This window comes from Artemia sp. Qi Xiang Cuo, chromosome 8 (genome assembly GCF_049724085.1).
Source record: "Artemia sp. Qi Xiang Cuo chromosome 8, ASM4972408v1, whole genome shotgun sequence".
In the NCBI taxonomy this organism is placed as follows: domain Eukaryota; kingdom Metazoa; phylum Arthropoda; class Branchiopoda; order Anostraca; family Artemiidae; genus Artemia; species Artemia sp. Qi Xiang Cuo.
The window spans coordinates 31,863,240-31,882,748 of NC_142801.1; the positions used below are offsets into that span (position 1 = coordinate 31,863,240).

Genomic DNA, 19,509 nt, shown 5'->3' on the forward strand with positions numbered 1-19,509 from the left:
AAGAAAATTGCTCGTAACCGTAACAACATTCGAGTAGATATGGCGTTTTTGATATTTTTCAAAAACGGACCAGCTTGTGCACAGGTTCCGTAAAAGTCGAGAAAATATTGCCGACCTTCCATTTAACTGTATAGCAACACAACTGTCTTGTGTTGCCTCAGTAGCTGATATGTTATTTGTTTTTTTGTGAGTTTTTTCTTGTTTATTGTTTACATTTTTACATAATTTTTCTGTATTTTTGTACACCTCTAAGTGTATTTCATGTATGCAAAGAGGGCTGAAATAAATTATTATTAATATTCTTAAAAATATCATGTTTGACGATAGAGGCAATTACGTGCCTAATATTATTGTACCTTTATGAATTTTGTGTTTATTTTGTTTTAATCTCTCTAAAAATACACCATGCAGGCAATTGATATATTTGTTTTAGGAATCGGAGTGATAACATACTTATCTGTCCATCTATACTTAGGCTCATCAGGGAGGCTACTTCGTTTTGAGATAATAAATAATTTTACTGCTGTAATTCAATTCAAACAGAGGAGCACTAAAGCCTAAAAAATTAAGTTTAAAATTTCATTTTATTTCTTATATTCATCTATAAAAGCTCATAAACATTTATAATTTCAACTGTAAAAACCTACCAATGCCTGGATATAAACCGAACTTTAAAGAAGAAACCCACCACGGCGCATCTACATTTACCTACTTTTTACTAATGTTAATTTTTTATTGTATCATCATACTTGAGCCTTTTACAAGCCAGATTGGTTCAGTCACTTGTTTTCTTTTCTCTTTTTTTTATATTTTTAGTGTCTGATGACACTAATGATTCATAGTTGATAAAGAATAGATTTCCCTAGGAATAAGAGTTTGCATAAGATAAAAAAGATTGGCAACTTCAAGACACATCGATTTTTCAGAAGTCAAGTAGACTAGATCCATACTATAGTGCAAAACGCACATCATTGAAATCTAATACAAACATATTAATATATATATATATATATATATATATATATATATATATATATATATATATATATATATATATATATATATATATATATATATATATATATATATATATATATATATATATATATATATATATATATATATATATATATATACATATATATATATATATATATATATATATATATATATATATATATATATATATATATATATATATATATATAAATATATATATATATATATATATATATATATATATATATATATATATATATATATATATATATATATATATATATATATATATATATATATATATATATATATATATATATATATATATATATATATATATATATATATATATATATACTTTTACATCATGTGAATTTGGAAATTGTCATTTAATCTGCTAGCAGCATTAGCACTGATTTATTAACCGACACATAAGAAAAAAAAGAAGCATGTCAAACAACTTTAACAAACTAAATTCCAACCTCACTTCTAAATTCCAAGAAAACTAACTGAGAAGAATTTGCAGTTTTTTTACTTTACTACTTTGTGACTAATGCTAATTTAACTTCTCTTTTAACATTTTATTTTAATATGGGTTTCATTGATAGAATAACACTAAAAACTTTCTATTAGTTCATATAAAATCCTCAGTTACCCTCCTTAAAGCTTTATTCTAAGATGGAATATTGTACTTCTGATAAAGACAGCGAATAACATCAATTAAAAAAGTTATTTAAAGAAAAATATTGAATAAAGTCCGCAAAAAGCAATCACATTTGGAAGTTGCAAGCCGAAATAAGGCTTTCCGGATAATCATCATAAGCCATAAAGACAGCTAAAAAAAAACCAAAAGCTTCTAAATCATAGACTAGGCATTGTTTGAATAAAAAGTTCAGTTAAAAATACACCCCTATACACAAAGACTCAACATGTATTTCTTTTGTCACGTTTCTAGCTTCTCTTTCTAAAACTCACTTTAAATTAAAATTTCCCGTTATCTGAAGGCAGGGACATCAATTGGGAGAAACCAGGGACGAAAAAGCCCTATCCATTTTTTTTTTACAAAATTTGTTTCTAGTCTTATTTCTTTTTTATAAAACACACAAGTCCGCTTTACAAAAGAACTAAACATATATGAGTCATTTTTGGAGGGCATTTAAGGCAAGATTATGTCATACAATAATTAGAAAATTCTTTGCATCACCATTAACTATCCAAGTAAACAAAAAGTTGAGAAGAATTAATTTTCCATTAATTTAAGAGGAAACAACTTTGATTCTTTAAAATATATAGGTCTTTTATGTGTGCAAAATCTTAAAACGAATGATTTTCTGCTAGAAGTAACCCATAACTTAAGACAGAGAAGACAAACATATCCAAATTCAAAATTGGCATGTTTTCAAGATAGAAAATTTCGACAGCAGAATCAATCTATATTTAATCTAAAATTTTAATAGCAATCTCTAGAATTGGCAATCTGACTTATGTAAAACTCGGGAATGCCTCTGCATTCTAAGACGATTTACTCTAGTTAAGATTCTTGGCTAGAATGTGGTGAAAATCTCTACTACCCAGGTGCATTAACAGTTGGGAAAAACAAGCCAGATCATAAGGTACTTCGGAGGAAACCTAACTAATTTTCAGGCTAAGAAAGAAACTTTTGGATGAAAAAAAGAAAGAAAGTTTTGACTAAGTAAACTACGAAGACATCTGGCAGATATAAATCTTTCGTAGTGCGTACATCAGAACCTATTTGAAATTAGAAATATACTTGTAACTTTATTTGGATTTCCTAATTGGTTATTAGTTCAAAGATACCAATATGCATAATAATTATCCAGATTTCAAAACAGAAGGAATCCAAAAACTCGGAGAACTACCAGAGATGAAAGCAACCACTTAATAGAGATTTGATAGATTTGAGGAAAAATTGATAAGATTAATAGAGTATAAAGCATTTCAAGTTAGATTTAATCATTTTCATTTTTGCCATAAACACTTCCAGAGATTCACTACAAAGTCTTAGTTTTGCAAAGGCGAGCTCCCAGAACTAACAAAAGTAGCGTCAAAACTGCCAAAACCGAGCGTTAATTTATAGAAAACTTACATTCCAAAACTTGGAATAAAGTAAGCCCACATTCACGAAACAGCTTGAAAAACTCAATGTCTGTAAAAGCCTTTTGGAAAATGTATACAAAGGATAGTCAAACTACAGGTACTTATCTCTAGCAGGTTATAATTCTTTAGACCGAAAACGACCAAAATGAAAAGAATTCTCCAATAAAAAAGAGGGGATTTCCCCTGCAATCAAAAACTTTATACATATAGCTTTAGACTATGCTGTATATAACAAAAGATAATCAGCCAAATCTTCAATTTTCCATGTAAGGATATTTCCATGTGTTCAGCTTTGTGAAACTTTCCTTAACACTCTGATATGATCCCCAACGGCTTATGTAATGCGGAGCGCCTGCTTTATCATTGGTTCCTAAAAAAAGAATAAGAATATCTTTAATTTGAGAACCATCTACGACGAAAAAAAAATATCTAGTCAACTGAATCTCTTAAAAATTTATTCTGACATACTCAGAAAAGTGTGTTTATGTAGCATGTTTACGTTTTGAGTTTTAAGCATTTCACCATCCTTAAAAAAAAAAAAAATTAAAACAAAACTACTAGTTAATACAGCTGAAGGATTGAGCCAAAATGAGCCAAAAGCATCGTCCATTGTACTAATTTGCTTGGAATTCGATTGTTTTGTCAGAATTTTATTTAGTCTAAAGATCCCTATAATACGTGAGAATAAAGCAGTTACCTAGCATTATTAAAATAGAAAAACTCAAACTACGAAGTCGATTTCCTCAAAACACCTTTTCTTAAAATGATAATTTGCTCTGAGCATTGCATTCCTTTACTTGAGTCGACTCAAGATATAATATCACTGTGTGTTTAAATTGTACTAACTGTGTCCCGTACACACTAAAAGTTACTGTGCTCCAATTACGCTTGCGAGGATGAAAAGGTTCGTATCTTTGCATCTGCATAAATAGAGCCTACTGTAGCCTATAGAAACTAAATTTAAGGTGAAGTATACACACAGGTGCAAGAGGGCAGGGAGGGGTAAGTTTTCCCGGGGAAAGTCGTTAGAATCAATCTCACGCGGATTCTTACCTCCTCGATATAAAGGCATGCTTAAGGAACTCAATTTAAACATCTGAGGCAGAAAAAATGTTTTATAATTTTGTACATAGGTTTTACAAATTTATAGACTATATAATAAAAGCCCACACGTTTTGGTTTATAGCATGTCAAAACTTTTGGTCAATTTGGTAAATTCCACGCTTTTACACCCAACTTTTCGCAATACATTGGATATCAATTTGCCTTTCCAGAAATGAGCGAAAAATACAAGTAAAAGTTGCATGAAGTATAGCAATGAGGGGAAAAAAGTTTTTCCTTGTACCATTCGGAAAGCAACATAAGGGACTAGAATTCAGTATTCTTTCCAAATTCTGCAAAAATCAACATGCAAAATTTTTTTTAAAGAGTTTAGCTTCATCAATCTGTCAAATTCAACATACTTCGTGACCTCGCTTATGTACTAATAAACGAAGTCACCATAAGCGTGCCATCACCTCTCTCACATAAAGGAAACGCTTTCTGAAAAGTACTACTTCTAAAACAAACTACGGTTTGAAAACCACAAGGGAACTAAAAAAATAAAAAATAAAAAAAACACAAATGAAAGTCTAACGATCAATCAACGCCCAATATTTGAAAGGCTAGCCTTCTTCTTTAAACTATACCATAGACATCGAAAGGATAAGGAAAACACAAAAGAGTGCTTACACAAGAAAAAAAAACGACAAAACTAATTAGATTTTTATAAGATACAAACACAGACCAGCACTTTTGTGCGTTTGTGGGAAAGGGGGAGGAGGTGAATGATTACTTGAGTCAAGGAGGCAGAGGGTACTTAAAAAACCGAGTCTTTAGATCCATACATAACGATTTTTATAGATTTAAACATAATCCTCCAAAATGACATTATTAGACTAATCTTGTGTGAAGGAGCAATTATCTTATCCCCCAGCTCAAGTTTGTTTGAAATACCTATACTACTGCAGGACTCCAAAAGGAGCACAGAAAGTAGCAAGTAAGATTACTCGTCATTCAACAGCCACCTTACCTGAAAGTCTACTTCCACCAAAGGGCTGCTGTCCAACAACTGCTCCAGTTGATTTGTCATTAATGTAGAAATTCCCACAGCTGTATTTTAATTCTTGAGCAGCACGAGTCAAGAAATCCCTGAAAAATAAGGATATGCTTAAATCTTGAATGTTATTGGAATTACATGATGCCAGACAATATAGAAGGTCACGTCAAATAATTCTGACACTGAAGTTCTGAGGAAACAATGTCAGTCAGAACACATCTCCATCCTCCTGGATACGTTCAGCACTGAGTTAGACATGGTCCTCAGCACTGTATTAGACATGGTTCTTATCCGTATAGACACATTCGACAAACTGTTATAAAAGATAAATCCCCAAATTTGATTACGGTGATGAGATTATGTGAAAGCACCTCCACAAGAAAAAAACAATCAAAACAAGAAGAAGAGGAAATATAATCTGAGGAGTGGTGTTTAAGGAATTTGTTACCAGGAATATTCATTTTCACAGAAAACTATTGAAAAAGTATATTATACAGTATTTGAGAGAAACTCTTTGACAGGGATAGAGTCAACATAACTGAGCAGAAGCAAAAAAAGCATTAAACACTTCTGCTGTAACTTTTTATACTGAATTCAAAAATGTCGCCCGAATATTTCCATCAGCTAGGGGTCTTGCGCTGCGAAAATTTAATTTTTGAAATCTGGATTTTGAGAAAAGTGAATATTTTACTTCTTCAGATATTAAATATGGTCGTTTAAGAAAGTTTCCTAAACGCAAAATATTTTGAGCATCAATTCCAAATGGTAACCAAATTTTATCAGCACCCGATTTTTCAAGATGAAGTTTAAAATTTTTAATTCTCTAAACTAAAGGAGATCTCAGAAAATCAATTTAAAACAAACACTAGTGGAAGCAAAAATTGAGTGCTAAAAATTTGGTTACATTTCATTTTGAATGTTTACCAGAGGAAAACTAACCAATTTTACTTTCACCTAAAGAGTAGAAGAGAAACTTTAAAATCCAATCGAATTTTTGGACAAAGCGTCGAAGTAATATTTTGAGTAGCACATTTCAGTGTTATTCAGTGTAATTATTGCTGTTCTTTGGAGTTTATTGCTGTCTCTTGACAATTGGAGTTTCATAATTAGACTTAGACTAAGGAACACAAATGACATAAAAATAGGTTATACGCTGACTATGATAGTGAATTCATTCGTATATCACCAACGGCAAGCCATAATCCTTAGCAAAAAAAAAGGAATATCATCAAATAAGATTTGATGACGTACCTACTGAAAAAAGGTGTTTGTAGTAACTTTTGGTTACGAACATGTTAAAACAGATCTACAGCAGCTACTTAAGATAGGTTATCGAAATTGAAAACCCTCTAATGAGAAAGACATTATTGAGCGTTAATATAAAACTTAATATATTACTATGCTGGCAACTTTAGCCTGACGGTAGCTCAGTGGATTGATACTCAGTCGGTAATATTGGGCTCCATTTTATTTGCCGCAAGGTTGGACGAGAAGCTTCCTACCAGTCTCTGTAAAAAGACCTAGCAGCTGAAAAGTCGATTGGACGTCCTATGCACCACCAACGGCTCTGGAGAATATTTATCCTTCATACTTATGTTGCTATTCTTTAAACTCATGTTACAAAATTTAAAATACCATAGATCAACATTGATGAAAACTCGTACACAAGATTACCTTTGCCATATTTCTTTCATTAGAGATTAGCGAGTAGTAGAATCTGACACACTTGAACTGGACACACTTAAAGGACATTTATGAAGTTGACAAATGAATGCTAGGATAGTTTTATTTAAATTAGTTTTAACTAGCCCATCCCCCCGAATACCCCTATTTCCACCAAATGCATGTGATTGAAATTGTGATATAGCCATTTTGTTCAAAATGGTCCAAATAACAATGGCTCTAGGGTTAGCAACATAACAATGGCTCTAGGGTTAGCACAACCTCTCAAGAGCTCCGGGACATGAGTTGTAAGTTATGCCCTGGGGGCATATAAGGTTCTTAATGGAATGGCTGGTCGCATATACTTCAGATGGGGCTTATCTAATTTGAAATTGGATATTATAGCGCACTTTTTAAGAACCAAAGTGATTTTAGAGCAACAAGCCCCCCCCCTCCCTCGTCCATCATTTAAAAAAACATTTAGACATTGAGACATTTGTTTTTTTTTCAGAATCGTTGAAAGGTTCAATAATAGGGAAAACCCCCTATGCCTCCCCAAGGCCAGAACAAAATTTGCACTTTACTGAAAAATACAAATGAATGTACATTGTCAGTTTAATATACATATACTGATATTTAGTAATCAAAATGTTAAAATTATTTGATTTATTAAATTTATAAAAGTAAAAACATTTATATTTTTTTCAGTAAAGTGCAAATTTTGTTCTGGCCTTGGGAAGGCATAGGGGTTTTCCGCCCGACTTATGTTAATTTTTGTTCGTTTTGGGTTTCATTTATTTATCGATGCTGATTTGTGGTAGTTTCGAGCATGGTAGATTATTTGATTTTATTTTTGCTCATTTTTTGTTTAATGGAGTTCTTTACTTTTCTTTGAAAAACTTATTTTGTGGAAAAAGTTTTTTTTACTTAATTTCTGTTCGTTTTATATTGACATAGTCTTTTCAGGGAAAAAGAAAATAACACTTTAAGTCTTTTCATTTTTTAAGACTTTATAGTTTAGCCTGCTATTTGTATGGTGGAAAAATATTTTCAGCAATTTTCAAAAGCATACACCATTTTAAAAATCTAGACACAAATAGTACTGTTTAACTTAGTTTCATACCTCCTCTAGATAACCTGAAATGGAAAACTTGACACCATTCGGAAAAAATCTGTTTACTTTCTTTGATAGCTTTGATACACTTACACTATTTTGATTTGGTTAAATATTAAGAGCAGAAGTAGCCTCGAAAGTTTGAACATAATACCCTCACTTGTTCTTGGGAAATGCCTGCTGAGATGTCTTATTGGGAATTAGCATTATCACAGTGCATTTTAATTTAATTTTAAGGCAACATTTAGTTTTTAAACATAATGGGCAAATGGGTGGGTGGGTGTGGAAGGGGTATTAGTTGCCCTCCAATCACTTTCGACTATTAAAAAGGGCATCAGCCCTTTCTATTTTCAATCGAATGAGAACCTTTTGAAGTTCCCACGACAACTCCTTTGATACGAAGTGCCCTGGTCTAAACAACAACACAACAAAAAATATTACTAATCACTTTCAACAATTAAAAAGGGCACTAGCCCTTTGAATTTGGAATCGAATGAGTCGTTTTCTGAAGTTTCTACGACGTCTTCTATAAAAAACCTTATATGGCCCCAGGGCATATCTTAAAACCCTTGCCCTGGAGGCTGTGGCGGATTATCCTCCTCAAAAACATATTTTCTATCTGTAAACCAACTACGCTGAACAAAATGGCTATCTCAAAATTTTTATTGCATGTTTTTGGGGGAATGATGGGCGTCGGGGGGGGGGGGGGGTATAGTTACCCTCCAATCACTTTCGACTATTAAAAAGGGTATTAGCCCGTTGAATTTCCAATCGAATAAGCTTTTCTTGAAGTTTCTACGACAACACCTATAAAAACATTACATACCTCCTGGGCATAACTTAATACCTTGCCCTGAGGGTTGTGGGGGAGTGTCCTCCTCAAAAACATATTTTCTATCAGAAAATCAACTACGCTGAACAAAATGCTTATCTCAAAATTTTGATTGAATGTGTTTGGGTGAATGATAGACGTGGGGGGGGGGGGCTAGTTGCCCTCCAATCACTTTCGACTATTAAAAAGGACATTAGCTCTTTGAATTTCCAATCAAATGAGCCTCTATTGAAGTTTCTATGACAACGCCTTCTATAAAAACCTTATTAAAACCTTATAAACCTATAAAAACCTTATCTACCCCAGGATATAACTTAAAACCCTTGCCCTGAGGAATGCTGGGGAGTGTCTTCCTCAAAAACCAATTTTCTATCTGGAAATCAACGACGCTGAACAAAATGGCTATCTAAAAATTTTAATTGGATCTGTTTGGGAAATTGATGGGCATGGGGGAGGGGCTAATTCCCCTCCAATCATTTTCAATTATTGAGAATGGAACTAGCCCTTTGAATTTACAATCGAATGAGCCTGTTTTGAAGTTTCTAAGACAACGCCTTCTATAAAAACCTAATATGCCTCCAGGGCATAACTTAAAACCCTTGCCCTGAGGGTTGTGGGGGAGTGTCCTCCTCAAAAACATATTTTATATCGGGAAATCAACTACGCTGAACAAAATAACAATCTCAAAATTTTGATTGGATGTATTTTGGGGAATGATGGGCGTAGGGGGGGGGCTAGTTGCCCTCCAAACACTTTCGACTATTAAAAAAGGTACTAGCCCTTTGAATTTCCAATCGATTGAGCCTTTTTTGAGTTTTTATAACAAAACCATCTATAAAGACCATAAGTTCCTCCAGCGGGTAACTTAAAACACTTGTTCTGGGGGCAGTTTGGAATTATACTCCTCAAAAACATATATACTAAAAGTAAATCAATTACTCTAAATCAAATGGCTCTCTCAAAATTTTGATTAGATGTGTTTGGGAGAATGATGGGCGTGGGGGTGGGCTAGTTGCCCTCCAATCGCTTTCGACTTTAAAAGGGCACTTTTAGCCACTCATTAAAAAGGGCACTAGCCACTCCAATTTCTAATCGAATGAGCCCTTTTCGAAGTTTCCACGACGACTCCTTCGATACGAAGTGCCCAGGTATGGAGAAAAAAAACAAGCAAAAACACATTGTGCCCACATCATTCTTTACTTAGGCAGCGCTCGCGCGCTGCCCATGAAAAGTTGGGCGTGAGAGGGGGGTTAGTTATCGTCCAATCACTTTCAACTATTAAAAAGGACACTAGCCCTTTGAATTTCCAATCAAATGAGCCTTTTTTGACGTTTCTATGACAACACCTTCTATAAAAACCTTATATGCCCCCAGGCCGTAACTTAAAACCCTTGCCCCGAGGGTTGTGGGAGAGTGTCCTCATCAAAAATATATTTCCTATCTGGAAAACAACTACGGTGAGCAAAATGGCTATCTCAAAATTTATACTGGATGTGTTTGGGGGAATAATGGGCGTGGGGGGGCGGGGGGGTATTTGCCATCTAATCACTTTTGACTATTAAAAAGGACATTAGCCCTTTGAATTTCCAATCGAATGAGCCTTTTTTTGAAGTTTCTACGGCAACTCCTTCTACAAAAGCCTTATGTGCCCCCAGGGCATAACTTAAAACCCTTGCCCCAAGGGTTGTAGGGGAGTGTCCTCCTCAAAACATATTTTCGATCTGGAAATCAACATCGCTGAACAAAATGACTATCTCAAAATTTTGATTGGTTGTGTTTGGGGGAATGATGGACGCGGGCGGGGGGGCTAGTTGCCCTCCAATCACTTTCGACTATCAAAAAGGGCACTAGCCGTTTGAATCGAATTAGCCTTTTTTGAAGTTTCTACGACAACACGTTCTATAAAAACTTTATATGCCCCCTGGGCATAACTTAAAACCCTTGTCCCGAGGGTTGCGGGGGAGTGGCTTCCTCAAAAACATATTTTCTATCTGGAAATCAATTACGCTGAAATGAACAAAATGGCTATCTCAAAATTTTGATTGGATGTGTTTGGGGGAATGATGGGCGGGGGGCGGGGGGGTTGCTAGTTGCCCTCCAATCGCTTTCGACTATTAAAAAGGGCACTAGTCCTTTGAATTTCCAATCGGATGAGCTTTTTTGAAGCTTCTACGACTACACCTTCTATAAAAACCTTATATACCCCCCGGGCATAACTTAAAACCCTTGCCCCGAGGGCTGTGGGGGAGTGTCCTCTTCAAAAAGCTATTTTCTATCTAGAAATCAACAATACTGAACTAAACGGCTTTATCAAATTTTTGATTGGTGTTGTTTGGGGGAGTGATGGGTGTGGGGGGGGGCTAGTTGCCCTCCAATCACTTTTGAATCTTAAACAGGGCACTATCCACCCCAATTTCCAAACGAATGAGGCCTTTCGAACTTTCTACGACAACTCTTTCGATACGAAGTGCCCGGGGGTATGGAGAAAAAAAACAACAACAAAAAAAAAACACATTGTGCCCACATCGTTCTTTACTTAGGCAGCGCTGGCGCGCTGCCTATGATAATATATGTTATTGAAAAAAGGTATACATGTTTGAACACTACTTTCCCAAAATGCGAAAGGAATTAAGGTAAGTCTTTCAGGGAATGTTTAGGGGACTGTTAAACTAAATCCATTATGTGTCTATCGATTGTCAAAAGGGTGTAACTCAGGAATGTCTGAACATTCTAATTTGTAACTTTCAGGAAATGATAAGGGACATAATCAATTGACCAAAAATACATCATTTGCACACTACTACTACTACTGCCCTGGCTTTTACTGCTACCACAACTAGTCCTACTGCTACCACTACTATCCCTAAAACATCTACTTCCGTAGCGGGTACTACTAAGGCTGAGGATACTGAAATAAATATCTGAGGAAACGTTGAGGGGAAAGTTGAACTAAATCAATATATAGTATGTACATAGAGATTGCTGAAATGGACGTATCAGCAATATCTTTAGAACGGCTTATCTTATCAAGAGGAAACTTCAGGGATATCATTAGTTGGATATTCAGTTGAACAAAGGGCAAAATATACCTGCTACTACTGCTATTAATACTGCTGCTACTACTGTTACTACTACCAATAATAACACATTATTTCTGCAACTGCTGTTCTTACTACTACCACCACTATTATGATACTAGTACAATTAAGGCTAAGCGTATGCAGGTAAAAATTTGACAGAATATTGAGGGAAAATTTGAACTAAATGAAAACTAACTATTTGCATGCAGAATGTCAAAAGGGCGTATCTCAAGAATGACTTTGGGTATTAAGTTGGAACTTTCAGAGAATACTTAAAGGAGAAGATCAATTGACAAAAAGGTAATATATTCATGTCACTATTAGCACTGCTTCCACTGCTACTTTTACAAATACTACTACCACTACTACTAAACTACTCCAACTTCTACTTCAATTGCAACAACTTGTAAGGCTTAGAGTATCAAGATGAAAAGGGCGTCAAAAAAGATTCAAAAGCAAAAATCAGCAATATTTTTGGAACGGCTTACCATGCCAAGGTGAAACTTCTGGGGCATTATGAAAGGGATATTTCAGCCGATGAGAAGGCAAGATGTACATGCTACTACCAAAATTAATACTACTAATACTAATGTTACTACTACTACTAATACAACACTAACACTGCAGCTACTTCTCCTACTAACACCGCAACTACTGTGATGCTAGCACTATTAAAGCTAAGTCTATGAAGGTAAAATTTAAGAGAATTGATGGCAACTTCGAACTAACAAAAGACACTATGTGCATTTAGATTGTCAAAAAAGAGCGTATTTTAAGAATTTATTTTCAATATAAAGTTGGGACATCGTGTGTTAAATGGGATGTTGAAAAAAAAACAAAGGTTATATGTGCATACAACTACTAATGCTACTACTACTACTACTACAACTATTGCTACTACACAAGCTAAGAATATTAAGGTGAAGCTTTCAAGGAATGTTTAGGCAGATGCTGAACTAAATCAAAACAAACAATGACCATGTAGATTGTTAAAAGGTTGACAATATAACAATAACGTCTTACTTTATTAAGTTAGACCTTTGAGGGTAAGTTGTGGTGGAATTTGAACTAGCCAGAAGACACTATGTGTATACTTGTAATACAACTTCTACGATTACTGCAACTAATGCCACTAAGGGCAATAAGTTGAAACTTTTAGGCAACGTTTAGGGGGAATTTCAATTAAACTAAAAACTATAGGCCACTCTATCATATCTAGTAACATGATTGAAATTTTAAGGGAGCTAATTTGATTGGAAATTCAAAGTTTTAGTGCCCTTTTTAAGAGTCAAAACTGATTGGAGGGCAATCAGCCTTCCAATTCTTTCTCCCTGGAAAAGACTATGCCAATATAAAACGAACAGAAATTAATTAAAATAAACTTTTGCCACAAAATAACTTTTTAGGGAAAAGTAAGGAACTCCATTAAACCAAAAATGAGCAAAAATAGAATCAAATAATCTACCAAGCGTAAAGCTACCACAAATCAGCATCAATAAATAAATGAAATCCATAACGAACAGAAAATACAATAAATAACCGAGTCAAACTCAAAACGAGCAGAAAATCACATGATTAGGACTCACAACCCCTATGCCTTATCAAGGCCCGAACATAATTTGTACATTACTGAAAAAAAATTAATATTTTCCCTTTTATAACTTTAATAAATAAAATATTATTTAAATTTTAAGGAATAAATATGAGCATATGTATAATAAACTGACAATGCACATTCATTAGTATTTTTTTCAGCAAAGTGCAAATTATGATCTGGTCTTGAGGAGGCATAGACGTTGTGAGCCGTAATCATGTTAATTTCTGGTCGTTTTAATTTTGACTCGGTTATTTATTATATTTTCTGTTCGTTTCTTTTTTTTATTTATTTATTGATTGATGCTGATTTGTGATAGTTTTACGCTTGGTATATTATTTGATTCTATTTTTGCTCATTTTTGGACATAGTTACCTTTTCTAATTAAACAGTGAGGCTTACTTGTCTTCAGCAAATACAGCACCAGTCAGTGCATAGTCAGTTGTTTTTTGAAGTAGTTCCATGACATCATAGATGTCTTCATCACGGTAAACGTAAGCAGTAAGAACGGGCCCAAAAATTTCCTCTTTCATTATTCGGTCAAGCGGATTTGAGGTCTTGATAAATGTAGGCTCTGCGTAATAACCAGTACTGAAAAGAAAACAATCAAAATTCCTGAACGCATTGTTATACAGTGAAATACACAAGCGGATGAGGGCGCCACACTAGTCATAAGTATGGTGCAAACCACAATGATAAGAAGTTAAATCTACAATAGGGGTGTGTCCGAAAGATGTTGTACGCAAAAATCCAATACGAAATCCAGCAAGATATCCTACGTTATTGTCCAAAAGCCAATGTGCAGAATGTGCTTCTTTTTCTGCAAACAAATACTAACATATTGATTTGCAAGTTTGAAATCAGCGTTAAAAGAAATATTAAATGCTATATTCATGTCTAACCTAGCGAAATTATCAATGAACTGTAAATTTACCCACTTGAAATTAGGTGTCAACAATTATTGAGAAATAGTCGTAGTTACAAAACACCTGGATCCAACCAAATTACTATAGCCTGTGGGCTATATATATTTCATAACAGCGATCATCATAAAACACTTAAATGAAATACTTTATCAACCTAATAACAGAATTTAATATCTGGGAAAACGTTTTTTTTAGTTAATAATATTTTAACATTAGGAGGGGTAAGGTACTACTGGCCTCCCTCCCCCGAATCACGATAGTTCTTTACTGTGCTTATGTTATCGTATCATTCGAAATTTATGCTACTACTTAACAAAGTGAGCCCTATCATCTCTTGAGGATAACTTATTAAAAGGATATATCGAATGATTTTCTCGTGCGTTTTTTTCATGATTTTTTCTATGCATCGCATATATTTTAGTATTTTCCAGTTTCTAGATTTTGTCAGATAGAAAATAAAGCACTTTCAGGGGGCAAAGTTTCCACAATCTCAGACTTTATATCCAAATCTCGTCTAATAGATAAATCATGGAGCCATTTCTTTAGCTCCTTATTCGGATCGTTTCCTACTGAGTTTTTCTTTTGGAAATTGGGAATCAAAAGCACGGTTTTATGGGGGTGGGGGTAAAGCATAGCATATATTAAATACGTAACCTAACCGAGTGGCGTATAATACAAAAGTACCGGAGTGTTTCATGGAGAGAGAGCCGGATTTCCCGGTATTATTTAAAAAAGATCAGAAATTAAATTTAAAAAAACAAGTTTTTTCAACTGAAAGTAAGGAGTTTTTTTATTCTATTGAAAAGTTTCTAAAAACATCACTAGTATATAAATAAATTGTTCAAGAACAATATATTCCAAACATACTTATATATAGCAATTCAAACATTATTTAATAGGCAACTCAAATATACAGTTTTCCTACCATTTCAAGTTTTTCAAATGCTGTTGACAAAAATATTTTGACAATGTGCTATTTTTGTCAACAGCATTTGGATAATTCGTACAGGATTAATAATGGAAGAAAATGTACCCAAGCATACAGAAGAACAATACAAAATATAGGGATGGATTAAAGAAAAATAGAGAAGCCTAAGTATGCTAGTTGCAAATATATATTTAAGTTTACGATCCATCCCCAAATTACGTGATAAAATGAAAATAGCTGGAATAAAATCCGAGATAAAGTTTTAATATGGGGTCGGAAACTGAGAGTCTCATCTATAATAATGCCAAGATACTTTACTGATTTTTGACGAGCAATCATACAATCTTCATATGCTATATGCTGTATCCATGGATAATAATTCGATGTCCTCGAAAAAATGAGAAAATTACTCTTAGCGGGGTTCACCTTCCAAATGCTTTTTCAAATTCTATTTTATAATAATCTTGTCTAGTCCTTCGCAGGAGTCTGATTAGGGCATTACGACAAATAGCCTACAGACATTAGAGATGGCGGGAAGTGGAAAATTGATAGATTTAAGCTACTCTGATAATAAAATGTAAACAAGTTTTCTGTATTCAGTTAAGTGAAAACTTTTTTTAAAGTATTTAGTTCATAAGAGGACATGTTAATGAGTGAGGAACAGAAAACTGTTACTTCCTTTGCCAAATTGATGTATTTAATTCTTTCTTTCAAAGATTCTTTCTCCCTTTTTCAATCTTTAAATTTTTTATTAAAAGCATCAATCACGATTTAGAGGATGATACGATTGAGGATTTTCAAGTCCTTTTCTTAAGTATTTAACAGAAAAATAAACAATACGTCACAAGTTTATCAAATAATTTCTTTTCTTCAAAAATCCAGCGCAAAATCCTACACTTTCATTGGATGTTTGGTTAAATGAATTCGTCTGAGATTATCCAACCAATTATCCTAGTCTGAATGAAAAATCCAACAAAACTCCAACACCTTATCCAAGATAAAACAAGAACCCAGAGCTTTCGGACACGCTCTATATATCTAGACACCCCCTTTTCTTTTGACATTTAATAGAATAAGCAGTCTCACAAATTTTGGCGGGGGTAGGAAGAAGGCATAGAAAGCTGACGTCCTGGGCTGTCGCAAGTGAACAAGCACTTAAAGGGGCTTATGGTTAATACATTATTTTAGTCTAAAACGCCATCGCATACAATGCACTTTATTTCTCTAGCTTTATGTTGTTGCCATTCAGACATGGTAATCTTTGTTCTTTTAAAGTAAAATTTATTTTAATAAATAGTCATTTTGAGTACAACTCCTATAGAATTCAAATAGAAATCTATATTTTCCACCAACAGCACATAATTTTTCAAGTTCACCTAAATTTCTACACGGGAAAACAATCTCACCTTAGGACTACATTTCTTATTCTTAATAATTAAATCATCTTAACTAATGGTTAAAAGCCCTGAAACATAGCAGAAGAAAAAGTTTGTCTGAGAGTAGATATCGTTGTCAATTATTTTATAAACGGTCTGTTTTTCACACCAAATATATTTCATAATGAAGTTTAACTTCTTATTTTATCGTTCAATTCATATCAGTGGTTCTTAATTAGGGCATCTGTACCCATTTAGGGTATGGCATTTCACCAGACTCAAATTCCAGGAGCACAGGACCTTGGGGCTAAGTTTTGGTATTTATTTTACTTTGCGTTACTTTTTGTAATTTGCACTTGGGTTGTATATGAGATTTGAAGGGGGTAAGGGACCATCTAATGCAATTGGTTCTAGAGTCAAAAAAGCTTATGAAGTCCAGTGTGCATTATTAATGTTTTAACACTATCAAGGCAATAATCCGGTGTATATTCGCTTCTAAAATGAAAGAAGACTTGGAATACAAAAAACTAACAAAGAGTTAAAGTTCAAAAGAATACAGCTTTGCAGAATACAACTTACAGCTTTACTTTTTACTTTCGGGAGGAATATAAAGCTTGGCCAGCTGACTCGTACCACAAGCGGGATAAAAACTTAGGAGTACCTAAGTTTTTATACAGGAGCTCTATTTTTAACCAGAGGGCTCTATCGGCCAGCCATTTGTGTATCACTAATGGAAATAAACATAAATATTTTTAACCCTTTGGGTCACACCATGACCGAAGTGACAAAATGCTACAATGTAAAATCCTTTAGTAAACTGTAAAGCAAGTTTCTGGTTGAATTATTTTGATTGAAGCTAAAATAAAATAAAAAAGAACTTTTCGAAAAGAGAAAAAGAAAAATATGATCCAATGTCTTACTAAATAATCAGACGAAAACCCAGCCCTACTTCTCCTGATTCTCTAACCCAGAGACTACAAAGACCGGTCAAAATTTTTCCTGCGTGACCTGGTGTTGGCTGTGATTATCAATAAAACACGCGATTTTAAATCAACCTAAAACTTAAATCAAATCCAATACCCTTCCCCACGACTATGGATTTTAACGCGGTATCTGCTACATGATGCTTTATCAACAACTACTATAGCATTCGCGGCAATGCTTCTAGTTGTCAATTGGCCCTGTGAGGGGGGACGACGTAAAGCACGCTTTTGATTCCCTTATTCGTGCCACTACGTTATTCCAAGCTAAAAAAGGGGAGAGTAGTCAATACTGCTATTATTAGACCACTAAGACATATTTGCTCTCGTCTTAATATCCATATCAGGATTCTTCAACACAGCAATAGTCCTACAAAAACCGATAAAAGACAAATTCCTGTTCGTAAAGGAACCAGAGACGGTGTTATCACTTCCTCAGCCCTTTTTAATTACAATGTTCTGAACACACAAGGGGAATAACTTGTCTGGGGGTAAGGATACTAAGTTATGCCCGGGGGCATATAAGGTTTTTATGGAAGGGGTGGCCGTGTGAACTTTAAAGGAGGCTCAGTTGGTTGGGATTGTATAGTTCTAGTTGTCTCTTGAGAGTCAAACGTGATAGGGCGAAACTAACCCCCCCCCCCTCCCTGGCATCCTCTTCCCCAGACACACTTGATCGAAATTATGAGATAGCCATTTTGTTACCAATAGTCAAAAGAGCACATAACAATGTCTTCAGGGTGGACACAACTCCCCAGATCCCAGGGGCAAGGACTGTAAGTTATGCCCCGGGCATATAAGATCTTTATGGAACGGATGGTTGCATTAACTTAGAACAAATGGGGCTTATTTGATTGGAAGGCAGAAGTTTTAGTGCCCTTTTTGAGAGTCAAAAGTCAATCGAGGGCAATAAACCCCCCCCCCCTCACACCCACAGTCCTCATGGCAAGGGCTGTAAGTTAGGCAATTCGTTCATTGTTTACATTAATATATTTTATTGAGAAAGGTATGCATGTTTACACTTTACTGTCCAAGAAGACGAAGGGCATTCGGATGAGCCTTTCAGAAAATGTAAAGCTAAATCAAAAAACGTTATGTGCATTCGAATTGTATAAAGGACGTAACTCAAGAAATGATAAGGGAAAGGCAATATTTGCATATTACCAATACTACTACAGCTACCACCACTATTCTTACCCCACTACTCCATTCGCAATATTGAGGGGAAATTTGAGCTATAAAACAAAAGACATTATGTGCATGTACATTGCCAAAAGAGCGTATCTCAAGAATTGATTTGGGTATTAAGTTAGAACTCAATGCTTAAAAGGGAACATCAGCAGACCAAAAGGCCATATCAGGGTTCGAAGTGATTCCTGCTCATTAGAAAAGGGACTTGACGACCTGTCAAGGGACTTTTAGGTGTGAAAAAAAGAGAAATACAGGAACCAAAGTGGGAAGGGATTTTGATCGTCATTCATGGCTTCAAAGACATAAATGATTCCGTCACACAAAGCTGTAGACATCAAAGCTTATAAGGACTCGAGTACCCAAATGATTTCTGCTTTGTACACAGCATGTTTGTCACAAAACATCTCAAGAGTTTGCATCCATTGCTAGCTGATGACTCTTCTGATTGGGACTACTGCCTAGCATATCTACACAACGGATTTTAACCGTAACAGATTAAGATGGATTGCAAGCTGTTTCTTGTGCTTGTCCAACAAACCATGCTGATTCAAGATGTAAAAGCCTTTGCAACAGCTAAGGTTTTTCTTGCATATTTTGCAGTAAAAAGAAAA

At 34.5% G+C, this 19,509-nt stretch overlaps 1 protein-coding gene across 1 annotated transcript in view; it reads right to left on the minus strand.

Moving 5' to 3' along the window:
* Positions 1-2,636: 2,636 nt before the first annotated feature.
* Positions 2,637-19,509, minus strand: part of P5CDh1 (delta-1-Pyrroline-5-carboxylate dehydrogenase 1) — a 94,744-nt gene continuing 77,871 nt past the window's right edge. The window contains exons 10-12 of the mRNA XM_089093363.1: positions 13,900-14,088; positions 5,189-5,307; positions 2,637-3,487 (exon numbers count right to left, since the gene is read on the minus strand). Coding sequence (XP_088949489.1) covers positions 3,372-3,487; positions 5,189-5,307; positions 13,900-14,088 — 424 coding nt within the window. The 3' untranslated portion in view covers positions 2,637-3,371. The remainder of the gene's footprint in view (positions 3,488-5,188; positions 5,308-13,899; positions 14,089-19,509) is intronic.